General features: G+C 43.4%; 2 protein-coding genes across 2 annotated transcripts; one reads left to right on the top strand and one right to left on the bottom strand.

Annotated features, from left to right (window-relative positions):
- Nucleotides 1–1,028: 1,028 nt before the first annotated feature.
- Nucleotides 1,029–5,185, top strand: LOC100101531 (plastid ADP-glucose pyrophosphorylase large subunit). Its single transcript, NM_001112547.1, has 15 exons — nt 1,029–1,270; nt 1,396–1,509; nt 1,656–1,829; nt 1,969–2,061; nt 2,370–2,453; nt 2,523–2,578; nt 2,799–2,892; nt 3,006–3,118; nt 3,286–3,358; nt 3,718–3,798; nt 4,025–4,111; nt 4,310–4,414; nt 4,548–4,654; nt 4,745–4,805; nt 5,054–5,185. The coding sequence occupies exons 1-15, from the start codon at nt 1,097–1,099 to the stop codon at nt 5,153–5,155; spliced, it is 1,518 nt and encodes a 505-aa protein (NP_001106017.1). The 5' UTR covers nt 1,029–1,096; the 3' UTR covers nt 5,156–5,185.
- A 1,699-nt stretch (nt 5,186–6,884) lies between these two features.
- Nucleotides 6,885–7,626, bottom strand: LOC100275716 (uncharacterized). Its single transcript, XM_008667143.3, has 2 exons — nt 7,447–7,626; nt 6,885–7,251 (listed from the first exon to the last, which is right to left on the bottom strand). Exons 1-2 carry the CDS (start codon nt 7,499–7,501, stop codon nt 7,040–7,042), a joined length of 267 nt encoding a protein of 88 aa, XP_008665365.1. The 5' UTR covers nt 7,502–7,626; the 3' UTR covers nt 6,885–7,039.
- Nucleotides 7,627–12,454: the final 4,828 nt, after the last annotated feature.

The raw sequence follows: 12,454 nt of genomic DNA, 5'->3' as shown, positions 1-12,454 counted from the left end.
GAGGCTTTCCTACTTTTCAATATTCAAGTAAGAGGGATGTTAGAGTTTGGTTTTACTCTAGAACCCAAAAGTAAGGTAGAGGGTAGGGTAGAGGGCAAGTAGTGGGTCTACTAAAGTTGTTGTTGGGACTCTTCAATATAAGTTATATTTAATAAAAAATCGTGATTATATAGTGTATAGATATGGAAAATATAAACACCATTTAATATTATAAGTAAAATTATTCAATATTCATCATTATTCTATAATTTAAATAATTTAGCACAGTTCACGAGCCAAAATAAGCTATCTTGCTAGACCAACTAGCTCGAAAAATATGACGAGCCGTCCAAGCTCGAACCAGCTCTCGAGCCTCGAGTTTTTTTAAGCCCTAAATCAAAGCCTATCTTTGGCCGATGAGTATTATCGGGCGAGCAAGCTCCGAAGCCCCCTTTCCTGAGCTGCCCAAAGCCGCTCACGGCTCAGTAGCTCACGCCACTCGGGTGACCGCGACTTCGAGCCGTGAGAGCGGTGACACTGCAGTGTGCAAGCGTCCAATGCCGGCACAGAGATCTGGAATATGCCAATCGCCACCGGGGCCGACCGGCCGAGCCGAAGCCCTGGGTGCGGTGGGCCCGCGGACTGCCATGAGAGGCACGGGAGCTTCAAAAAGAAGCCAACAGCGGGCGAGAACGGCAGGCGGAGGCGACGTGTGGACGTCAGGCCTCGCGCCGGATAGCGTACCGACTGGCGAGCCAGTGAAAGAAGACCCCGTCCCCCTCCGCCCACAGACTCCACGCCTACCCCGCACTCACTGACAGCCCCGCCGCACTCCGTGTAGAGTCCACATCTCAGTGAAGCGAACCCGTGGGTTTGTGTAGCTGAGAGCTTTTTACGCGTCGCTGCCTTTGTCTTCCCTTCTTCCGCTGATCCGTCTCCATGCGGCTGCCAAGCGCTGCTGGAAAGTTTAAAAACGCACGGGGAGCTTGGAGACTTCACGACAAATCGACGATCGCCGCTTCTCTTGGCCATTGTAGAGGGAGAGAGAGAGCGCGAGCGACCTAGGTCAGTCGGTTTCGGTTTTGGGCGTCAGCTTCAGCTATCCGCGACCGCGACGATGGGTCTGCGCGTGGCCGCCACCGCGCCAGCTCCGGCCGGCGTGCGCGTGCTCGGCAGGGGCGCCGCGCGCGTGACGCCGCGACCGTGGGCGGCTGTCGGCGGCAGGAGACGCTTCTCCGTGCGGATGTCCGTCGCGACCACCGAGGCCACCACCACCATCGCCGTGGGCGCCGTCAGTTTGCTCTCTCGATCAGCTTCAGTTTTTTAGCGGCCCTTTTTCTGCTTCTCGACCTTCGCGCTAGCTGGCCATGATCCCATGACAATTCACGAGGGTTTCGTTTGGGGTGCGTGGTGCAGTCGGAGGACCAGGCGCTGGAGGCTAGGAACTCCAAGACGGTGGTGGCGGTCATCCTCGGCGGTGGCGCCGGGACCAGGCTCTTCCCGCTTACCAGACGCAGGGCCAAGCCCGCGGTGAGTGCGTGCCAGTATGCCATTAGTTCAGTAGTTCTTCATTTTTTTTTAAAAAAAACTACAATCTGGTGCAGTCGGTTGTGTCTAAGGATTTAAATTCGTGGATTGGGAGACACGTGTAGCTCATCCGTTCCTCTGCATTTCAGGTGCCAATTGGCGGCGCGTACAGGCTCATCGACGTGCCGATGAGCAACTGCATAAACAGCGGGATCAACAAGGTCTACATCCTCACGCAGTTCAACTCGCAATCCCTCAATCGCCACCTCTCCAGAGCCTACGATTTCAGCAATGGCGTGGCCATCGGAGACGGATTCGTCGAGGTGCCAACTCCAGAATATACGTATATATATAGTTCTCTAGGGAATGGCTGACAAAGCCACAAGGATTCGTGGTTCAACACTTCATCTCTGGTGATCTGGAAAGGGTATTTGACAGATCGGGATTCTGACTGTTTTTCAGGTTCTAGCAGCAACCCAGAGGCCTGGAACGGAGGGGAAAAGGTGGTTTCAGGGTACTGCTGATGCAGTTCGGCAGTTCGACTGGCTTTTCGATGTAAGAGTTGTTCGGTTTGATGCTTTCTTTTTCATGGACTGTACAAACATGCCAATATAGTGTCAGTGTAGTATCAAATACCCGATGCAGTTACAAAAAAACAAAGCAAACGATATTATTCTATTGCTTGCGTGACAAAAAACATCTTTCCTTTTTTATTAATTATCATCAGTGCAAATCTGAGGGTCATCTAATCATCAAAGTTGAGTTCAAAGGGACTGCCAGTTCCCTATTGCTTTACTTTGTAATATTATTATAATACCACAAAGCTGTTCCTTGAAGAAATTGTAATACATAATGTTTTGTAGGATGCAAAATCTAAAGACATTGAAGATGTGCTGATTCTTTCTGGTGACCATCTCTACCGTATGGACTACATGGACTTTGTTCAGGTAAAATAAATTTTCCCGGTAGGCTGTTTATGTAGTACATATTGATTTTTTTTTCGATTTCACTTGCAGAGTCATCGGCAAAGAGGTGCAGGCATCAGCATCTGTTGTTTGCCAATTGATGGCAGGTGATTCTCTTTCCATTTCAGTAGCCAGTATTCACTGTACAAGACTGCTCAAGTGGATTTCCATATAATATGTTTAGATTAATTATACATTCTTTGATATGCTATAGACAAAATCTTGATTTTGAGCATCCGCTAAACTCTCTTTCATGTATTTCCATACCCCGTTTGGTCCTGGTCTCCTTGTGGATTTGATCATGAATGAGTTTCTTTTTTATGTCAGCCGGGCATCTGATTTTGGCCTAATGAAGATAGACGACACTGGAAGGGTAATTTCATTCAGTGAGAAACCAAAAGGAGACGAATTAAAGGCAATGGTAAGCTTGACTTTTTTCTTCTTTCCTGTCAACTGCCCTGTAGTTATTTAGGTGCACAAATTTTATAACTGAAGTAAACAGAAGTTCATGAGCTATTATTTTATTGTTTGCAGCAAGTTGACACCACAGTGCTTGGCTTATCAAAGGAGGAAGCAGAAAACAAACCTTATATAGCTTCAATGGGGATCTATATTTTTAAGAAAGACATACTCCTAAACCTTCTAAGGTATGTCAATTCAACTTACTGGAGCTCACAGAGTTTCATTAAAATATCTATGTGATTATCCAGGCAAAAGGGAATTAGGATCCTCCATTTTATGTTCAAATATTCTATTCAGTTAACTGCACAATTACTCGTTTACCTTAAGCCGGACTATATCATCGTTAGGTCAGATGGCGTTTTCCCACTGCAAATGATTTTGGTTCTGAAATAATTCCTGCTTCAGCAAAAGAAATCGATGTAAAGGTACGTCCGTACGTGTACCTATGAATTTAACATATTGGATTCCAAGTAGCAATTACACTGTTTAAGCATGGTTGCATAGTTCAAGGAAACAGGATCGCATCACTTTGCTATTTGCATTCCTGCTAACAAACAGTCGGAAATTTAATATGCCATGCCCCATGCAGAACATTCGACAAAAAAATGGCATGCATGCTAGTATGTAAGAACTTTTTCAGCAACATCTTCACTTGTTAAGTTACAGTTGCGCTGCAAATCTTGCACTATTTGAAGACAGGCATATCACCATCTTAGTTATGTATTCATCCTGCCTCATAATCTTGTCCCAAAATCTTGACTTGATATTATGATGGACATTTCAGGCTTATCTTTTCAATGATTACTGGGAAGATATTGGAACTATTAAGTCCTTCTTTGAGGCAAACCTTGCTCTTGCTGAACAGGTACGTGTTTAATGATTACTGGCTTTCTGCAAACTCTTCGAGTAACTCTTTGTACTGCTTTGCTTTACGTTTTTTATATTTCTCTAGAAAAGTACTGAAGCAAACCCTTCTACCACAAGTGTTCATTCATTTTCTCAGCTCTGGCATTATTCTTTTGAATGTTTGTGGTGTTGCAGTGATTGTGAAACATTGAACTCTTTTGCTCACCTTTGATTGAACTATGCAGCCTCCAAGGTTCAGTTTCTACGATGCTGACAAACCAATGTATACATCACGGAGAAACCTACCACCATCTATGGTCAACAATAGTAAGGTGTTATGCCGTCTATCTGTACTAAAATGAGTCATCACATTGTCCTTTTTTGCACTATATTATATTATTTATTTCACGTTTGTTATTAATTATTAGTACCATGGTTCCCTGCCTTTGCTTACTTATTTTGATACTTGGGGCATTCATTTATCCTATCTGGTTAATGTGTCCCCTTCTAACACGTTGGTGTCACTGCAGATCACTGATTCAATCATTTCCCACGGATGTTTCTTGGATAACTGCAGGATAGAACATAGTGTTGTTGGAGTTCGTTCTCGGATAGGCTCCAATGTGCACCTCAAGGCTAGATCTCTTCCTTTGTTGCCTGGAGTATTTCATTACACAGATATAGAGAAACAAGTATTAGTTGTCATAGATTTGGTCCAATGTTCTGTAGTTAGCGGCTAATGTATCTTTTCATCTTTTTTCCCTGCAGGATACTGTAATGCTTGGCGCTGATTATTATGAAACTGCCGTGGAAAGAGGAGAGCTGCTTGCAGAAGGAAAAGTTCCTATTGGGATTGGAGAGAATACAACGATTCAGTATGAATGCATATTTTGCTTCTACCACTAACTCCTTTGACATCATCTTTTACTATTCAATCCTAATATCTTCCCTTTTGCTCTCTGCAGAAAGTGTATCATAGACAAGAATGCGAGGATAGGGAAGAAAGTGGTAATCTCCAACTCTGAAGTAAGTTGATCTCTACCCCTTTATTCAATATATAGCTGTACCGTGACTAGCAAACTATCTGAAATCAGTCAGATCACTTTGCAATTTTCAACAAAATAAGATGGGTACAATGTATGTGTTTATCGCAAGTTGTAGGATCTTCTTTCTCTCTGCCCGCATTGCTCTTTTATTTTTTTTCTAATGCATACCTCTTCATAGAATGTATCATCAACTCTAAACCAAATCTGGCTGGGTGTAACATTTCACAGGGTGTAGATGAAGCTGATAGAACTTCCGAAGGCTTCTACATTCGATCTGGCATCACTGTCGTACTGAAGAACGCGATAATTGCTGATGGATTGGTCATATGAGCTGAAAAGGTCTCACAGGACGGGTATTTGCCGCACAAAATATCAATAGGAGTTCTTTGTTAGTTTTACAATAAGATGCTGTATAGCAGTCAACAGGTTATTCTTGTCTATACAAGATACCTTTGTCTACAAATCTTGTCTCACCATGTTGTATTCGACTCAAACAATGTTGCAGTCATGGACATTGTCCGTTTCAAATTTTCTTCCTTGCACATTTACACAAACCTTTTCAATTTTTATTTCTTGCTAAACAATAAAAGCTGTTGTTCTAATCAGTATGCAACCAAGTTTCAAGTTTCTTGTGTCAAATTCAATGTGCTTGATCATGTATCCACATTATAGGTTGCATGTTTGAAACTGCATTACCAATGATTTATAGATTTTGAAAGTAGAGGTAGCTTGCCTGGTCCTGATACTTTGCTTCAGATATGCCATATAAAACTCGAATCAGATATAAAAGTGATGTAATAATACTTCTTGTGGTCAATGCAAATAATAAGTAATAAATACCACATTATTCATACTAAAGGTGTGATGTTGAACGATTTACCAATTGCCTGTAAAATAAATAGATATGTTGTCAGTTGGTCAAACCACAAATCCATAATTCCACTAGAACATACCAAAATATCACGGGATTTTCCTATAAAATAAATTGCATTGAAGCTGATGCAAATTTCTATTTAAGTGGTTTATACAACAATAAACAAAACATTTCCCAAAAATGCCATAGTATACTGGAAGACGTTTTGTGTTGCTAACTTGCTACCCGGCCCGGTCACCTAGTCAGGTTGAAACAGGGTAACGAGATAAATGCGGCAACACAATGCATGCATTTTTTTTTCGCAATGGTGCTACCTTTGTTAGTTTATCTGGCTTATATATATGTCATCCTAAACTCAGGGAATTTCTGACAAAAACCTATGTCTCAATTTATATACACGTTTGAACATTTGTCATGACATATATATAAGCCAGAGATGACATATATAGCAGCTTTATGAAAATAGTTCGTGCAGTATCATATGGTTTGACTCCACCCATAACATATGCAGAATTGTAGATATAAATACTATCCTGTTGGTATTTACTACCTTGCCTAATATTCCATTCTCTTCACTCTTCATACTTAGCTAAATTCCATCGATTTCGCGGCACTTGGGGCTGGTTCAAAATTAAAGTAGCTGCTATTCTACTTACTTATCCTTACCAGGCAATTTCCTTTGCTCTTACTCTTACTTATATTCTCATAAACTCCATAAGTATATTCTACCTTCTCATTGAACATATCGATTGAAGGTTTTTGTAATCTGCATGCAGGTCATCCGTGCCCGCTTGCAGGTTTCATTTTTCAGACTTTTCATGCCCATTCTATTTTTTAAATTTTATTTTCTCGGAGTTTTGATGACTTATAAACGTGTGATTTTTCAGCAACGGCCTGGCACCGATGGTACTCCAAAGTACTCAAATAGCTGGCATGTAGTGAAGGAAACTGCAAAGTAAGACTTCAGTGGCGCTGCTTCAATTATGTAATGTTCAGAATAGCAAATACTATACCAGACTTTTTCTTAGTCGTTTGTAGAAGGACTTGATGCTTCTAGTATGAAGTAGATGTGCTTGCCTGACTTTCCGAAGTTTGCGCCTACATTTTTGCTTATTAATTGTCTACAGTCTTCATTTCAGCAATTAGCATATTGAGGAACCATGGAATCTATTTATAGAAGAGTAGTTAAGGCTAAAGTGTCTTTAAAACACAACAGAGAAATAGTTTTATTGCAAATTATTTGCGCATCACCCGGTCGTTTCAGCACAACTGTTACTATTCGACAGCGTACAGCTTGAAGCATTATTATTGTCGAAGACTGGTCGAGATCGACTAGCTAGCTATCCCTTGTTGCTGCGGCTGCAGTTGTAGGTGGAGCCGGACTGGAGGTGGAGAACGCAGTTCCGGCCGTTGTCGGGCGCGCAGACGCAGTCGCACCCGTCCAGCTGCTTCCCCGGGTAGTTGTCGCAGGTGATGTAGCCGCCCTGGATGCACCGGAGCGTCGAGCAGTCGGCTGCCATGCTTCCTCCGACCTCGCCGAGCACGACGAGCGCTGAGCGAGAACAATAGAGATCGATCGATTCACACACAGGTCATCAGAACGTACACTGCTAGCTAGCTTCAAGAATGTCCAATTAATGAGAAACATGCGTGCGCAAGAATAGTCTGATGATCCGCGCATGCATCACTGATCACGCGAGTCTCGAACTCGATGGATCGATGCATGGAACCGAGCATATATACGTACCGGAGAGGAGGAGGACGAAGGCGAGGGAGAGCTTAGTGGAGTCAGCCGCCGCCATGGTTGTCCCGGCCGTGACCCGTGTGTGAACTGCGAGAAAGATTTGATTTTTCTGTGAGCAAGGCGGACCAGCTGATTGGCATTATATTACCAGCTGAGTGCTGAGCTGACGGCGTATGCGTCTTCACTCTTCAGCTATACTGTCCGGACATATACGCATACGCCGCTTCCTCTGACCCGCCGAATCCGTATCGTACCTGACGTAGCTTTCGTCTTCCTAATCCTTAGAAAGACGGGCAGATGATGACCGTTTTTTCTTTTTTTATAAAGGAAGATTTTAATAATAATTTCAAACGAGGGATACAAGTTTTTGAAATTTCTTTCAGCTTAAGAAGCACCCTAGCTTAAAGACAAATCAAGTTGATAATCCCGCACTCTAACGGTAATCAATTCGCCAGGCTAGATCCTCATCCACGAGCCCGAGAAAAAAAAGTCTATGATCACCTGCAGCAAATACTGCGGGCATGTACAACCTAGACACTGTTGCACAGTACTCTAATTATAAGACACAACTAAAACACAACATAATACAGTGGTCATGTCTAAAACATGTATCTTACCATATTCATTGTACCAATTAGAGAATTCAATAAATTAAAGTGACCAATCAGCTAGTCTCCTGTCTCGAACATAGAGCTAAGACACTATGTCTTTGTCAAGATACATATCTCGAGTTTTTTTACATTCACCCACTAAACACACTGTAAGACATAACTTAAGACACCCATTGTACATGTCCTGTGTAGCCTCTACAACTATAGGTCGCAACTCATCCACCTCCTATAAAATAGCATATGTTCCAATCAAGCGTGCAATGCAATTGTGTTGTCTTGTTTGGTTCAAAAAATTTAACGCAAATGATAATGGTTTCGGCTCGATTAGTGGCGGTAACAAATTTGAATAGGCTGATATCAAATTTTAATGTGGTATCTAATTACGGTTGGACTAAAACAAACATGATTTAACGTTATCTGTTATCTATTAAATTACAAATATATGAACTAAACTACACCTTAAAATTCCTTTGCATGCGGCCGGCTCTCGCCATTTTTCTGCATGTCGTCGAGTTGCTTCTTTGGACTTTTGCATGCGCGACGCGGCGCAGAGTTGGCAGCATCAGCTGCATGTGGCACACATTCTCGAGTCCTGCGTGCGACCGCTTTTATTTCGCTGCCAACGTAGACCACTCCCATCGTTCAAAGTGGCGATCGAGTCAACAGTTTCACACTGAATCTGGTGAGCACGGCACTGTTTCAATGTTTCGGTCATTCATTAGCATTCATTCGGCTACTGGCCATCGTCCACGCAAGTTGCGTTGCTGCCCTGCCAAGAATCCAGATGCATGCGTAGCCTGAGCTCGTGCAACTGGCGGCCAAGTGATGTGTTCTATTGACGAGGTGAAAGGGTAGCTGCCCCTGCCGGCTGCCGATGATGTGTTCTATTGACACCAGCGCTTGAATCCATCCATAATGCAAGAATGTGAATCCATATATGCAACATGCCTGCGTATAATTTCAAAAAAAAACTAAAACTTCTACATAATGTTTTAACGGGGTTTTCACGATTGCAGAGAAGTGATGGTTTGTTTGTACTGAATATCTTATTTAATTTCTCGCGATTGTCATGCGTGACATCACACATCTCACCTGTTGCATCGAAGCAAACAGCACACTTGTTTTCGAATTTCGACTCCTTTTATCCCCTCGATTGAAACAAAAGCGAGCAAGTCATACATGGTTCACACTGCTGCAGTTACTTAGTTCACTGGTGATATGTTATTTAGGGTCTGTTTGGTTGGGCTGTGAATGTGGAAAAAACTGTTGTTACCTGGGAACTGTGGGAAAAACTCCTGTGGGCGGTGAGCTGTTAAAAAGCTAAAACCCGTTTGGTGGAAACCATAAAAACCATTAAAAGTTTTTCGATATATGTTTTCACAGTTCTATCTGAAAGCCACTAAAAGCAGGTCCAAGTATGTTTTTAGTTTTGCACCGCGAGAAAGTCGGCTTTTAGAAGAAAAAAAAAGTTGCTTCTTGGATCCATCCCTTTGGTTTGGCTTTTGGCTTTTAGGGGACAAAAGCCAACACCGAAAGCCAAATCAAACACACCCTCAATGTCATTTTATTCATATCAACTAAGGCGCACGCGGTCGTTGTGTTAGCTGCGACATGATCGCCGTCTCGCCTCGTCCACAGACCACCTAATTGGTTACCCGTACCATTTCATTCTAAATCATTGCGTGCGTTGACTTTGACTGAACGTCTGTTTGGTTGACTGTACGCAAGGAACGGTAACTACATTAGTAAATATAAAATAAGTCATTCTAAGATCATTCACCTGTATCTACACATACGTCAGAAATGACCATACATGGCCAGCTGGCTCAACCAATCAGACGCAGAGTCCTCGGGTCCATCCGTCCAAGGCTCCGGCCGGCCTACGCGTGCGGCGTGCAGCTCAACCTATCGTCGGTGCGCAGGAGGTGGAGCACGCAGTTGACGCCGTTCTTGGGCGCGCTCCGGTAGTCGCACCCCTCCAGCTGCTTCCCCGGGTAGTTGTCGCAGGTCTGCACCGCGCACGCCGCCTCCGTGCCGCACATCTCCCCCAACACGAGGAGCCCTGCTGACATATGCCAGTAGTAGAAAAAGAACTCTAAACTAGCGGTACATATAAATTTTTATTGACAGCTTCAGTTATCGTGCGTCATTGAAAATAAACAGATGAGACCGGCTTAAGTAACCGTTAATGAAACATATTTGCACCGACGGTTCACTTAACATAACCGTCAACGAAAAGGATCTGATTCCACTGGCGGATCACTTAACACAGTCGTTAGTGGAAAGGGGCTATTTTCACTCCGCCAGTGAAAATACAAGGGGAACATGGTCTTATTAGTTGTTGTTTTGGACAAGGTTGAAACCAAACTTATAAAATTTTGACTACAAATAACTATTTTATTATTTAGTTTTAAAACCTAATATTTATATGCACCGATTTGTCTTAAAAATACTTTTATAAAAGAATAAATGTATTAAAAGTTTATTTGCATTTTAATAAAAAACATTGGTCAAAGTTATATTTTAGAGACCATGTCGTTATCCTAAACGACAATTAATAGTACACCAGAGGGTGTACATTACATCATAATACTAGAGAGTAGTACCACAATACATTACAACACAAATCATATTCATCTAACTACTTCATTACATCCACTGAGGAACATCACACTACCCACACTTGTTGAATCACAAATTCTAAAAATAGCTCCATTATAGGTTCCTTTATCAATAATCTTGTACAATTACAAAACTGTTAGTAATTTGTGCAAACGGACCAAATACGAAAACAAAACAGACTTAACTTCACTAACACTACTACTTGTTGACTACAACGATACTTCAGCAGCGATCCAATCTTTCACTAATGTCATTTCTTGACTTGTATTAACACTCACCCAATCTGACACATCGTAATCAGCTTGGCCATGCGAACTACTCCTTGATCCTCCTAAGTGACCTCGGTCCAACAAATAGTTGTGTAAATCAAAACAGGCAATTACAATCTTCACTTGCCTTCTTCTTTCGTACATTGGGAGTCCTCGTAGCACATGCCACCTTGATTTGAGAAGTCCAAAATCTGAAAGCATCTAGGCCCCTGGTTGGTTTTAGTGATTAATGACAACGTAATATTATATGTGACTAACGTGTGTTTTGCAGAGACAAATGGTAAGTTAGGTCACATGACAGGTAAAAGCACTACAATGTGAAAGCAATCCCGGAGATAAGAACTCGAAGCGATGGCTAAAACGACGGAACAAAAGGTGAAGGTCTACGGAGTCCGAGTGTCAAGGAGATGTGGACACTCGCGATTTAGTTAGGTCTTTTATTCTCTTTTAGCCGTACTATAAAGAGGGGTTGTCGATGAGTAGTTTGACCAAGAGAGTTCTAGTGTAGTGTTGGTGCACAATCACACTCATACACAGTGCTAGGTGTCACTCTAGAACTCACATACAAGTTAGAGCGAAAACCGATTTGAAAATCAGCTGAAAAACCAGACTTAGGGTTTCTGGCTTTGGGGCACCGGACTGTCCGGTGTGCACCGGACTGTCCGGTGCACCCTCTGCCAGGTGGGACCAGGCTGGTTCACAGCAGAGCCTTCCCAGTCGCAGAAACCCGAGAGCGCTGCCTTCGGAGATGAATTTTAGTGGCACACCGGACATCGCACCGGACTGTCCGGTGTGCATCGGACAGTGGACTGTTCACTGTCCGGTGCGCCATGAGTCCAACGGCTCTGTGTCAGAACTAGCCGTTGGAAGTGACCATTGGCGCACCGTTGGCGCACCGGTGGCGCACCGGACTGTCCGGTGCGCCATCGCGCAGCAAGTTTCCTGTAACGGCTAGTTGGTGGGTGAGGGCTATTTATACCCCTTCCACCCACCATACTCAATGTCTTGCACTCCACATTTATTCCAGCACCTTGGTAGAGTATTGCAAGCACCAAAAGCCTAGTGAGGAGATTAGAGAATCATAATCCGCGCTTGTTCCTCATTAGCGCTAGTGAGAGCCACCTAGAGCACACACCACTTGCATTAGGCTTCTCTTGGTCAAGCGAAAGTCTATGGCTTGTTACTCTTGGTGATCGGCATCACCTAGACGGCTTGGTGGCGTTGGGAGCTCGGTGATCACCGTGAAGATCTTGTTGGTGACCCGACTCAAGTTTGTAAGCGGTCTCGAGGGATCCACCGCGCCGGAGTGGCAAAGGATCATCTCGTAGTGAGCACTTGGTTCTTGCGAGGACCAAGGGGGAGCGATACCCTTGCGCGGGTGCTCCAACGAGGACTAGTGGAGAGTGCCGACTCTTCGATACCTCGGGAAAAATTGGAGGAGTCTTCTAAACTTTGCTTTACATTCCGCACTTAATTCAAGCTATTTACTTTGTGTATTTGTTTAGCAAG

Source organism: Zea mays, chromosome 1 (genome assembly GCF_902167145.1).
Source record: "Zea mays cultivar B73 chromosome 1, Zm-B73-REFERENCE-NAM-5.0, whole genome shotgun sequence".
Classification (NCBI taxonomy): domain Eukaryota; kingdom Viridiplantae; phylum Streptophyta; class Magnoliopsida; order Poales; family Poaceae; genus Zea; species Zea mays.
Note: the sequence above shows the minus strand (reverse complement) of the source record. Positions and strands in the feature narration are given on the sequence as shown.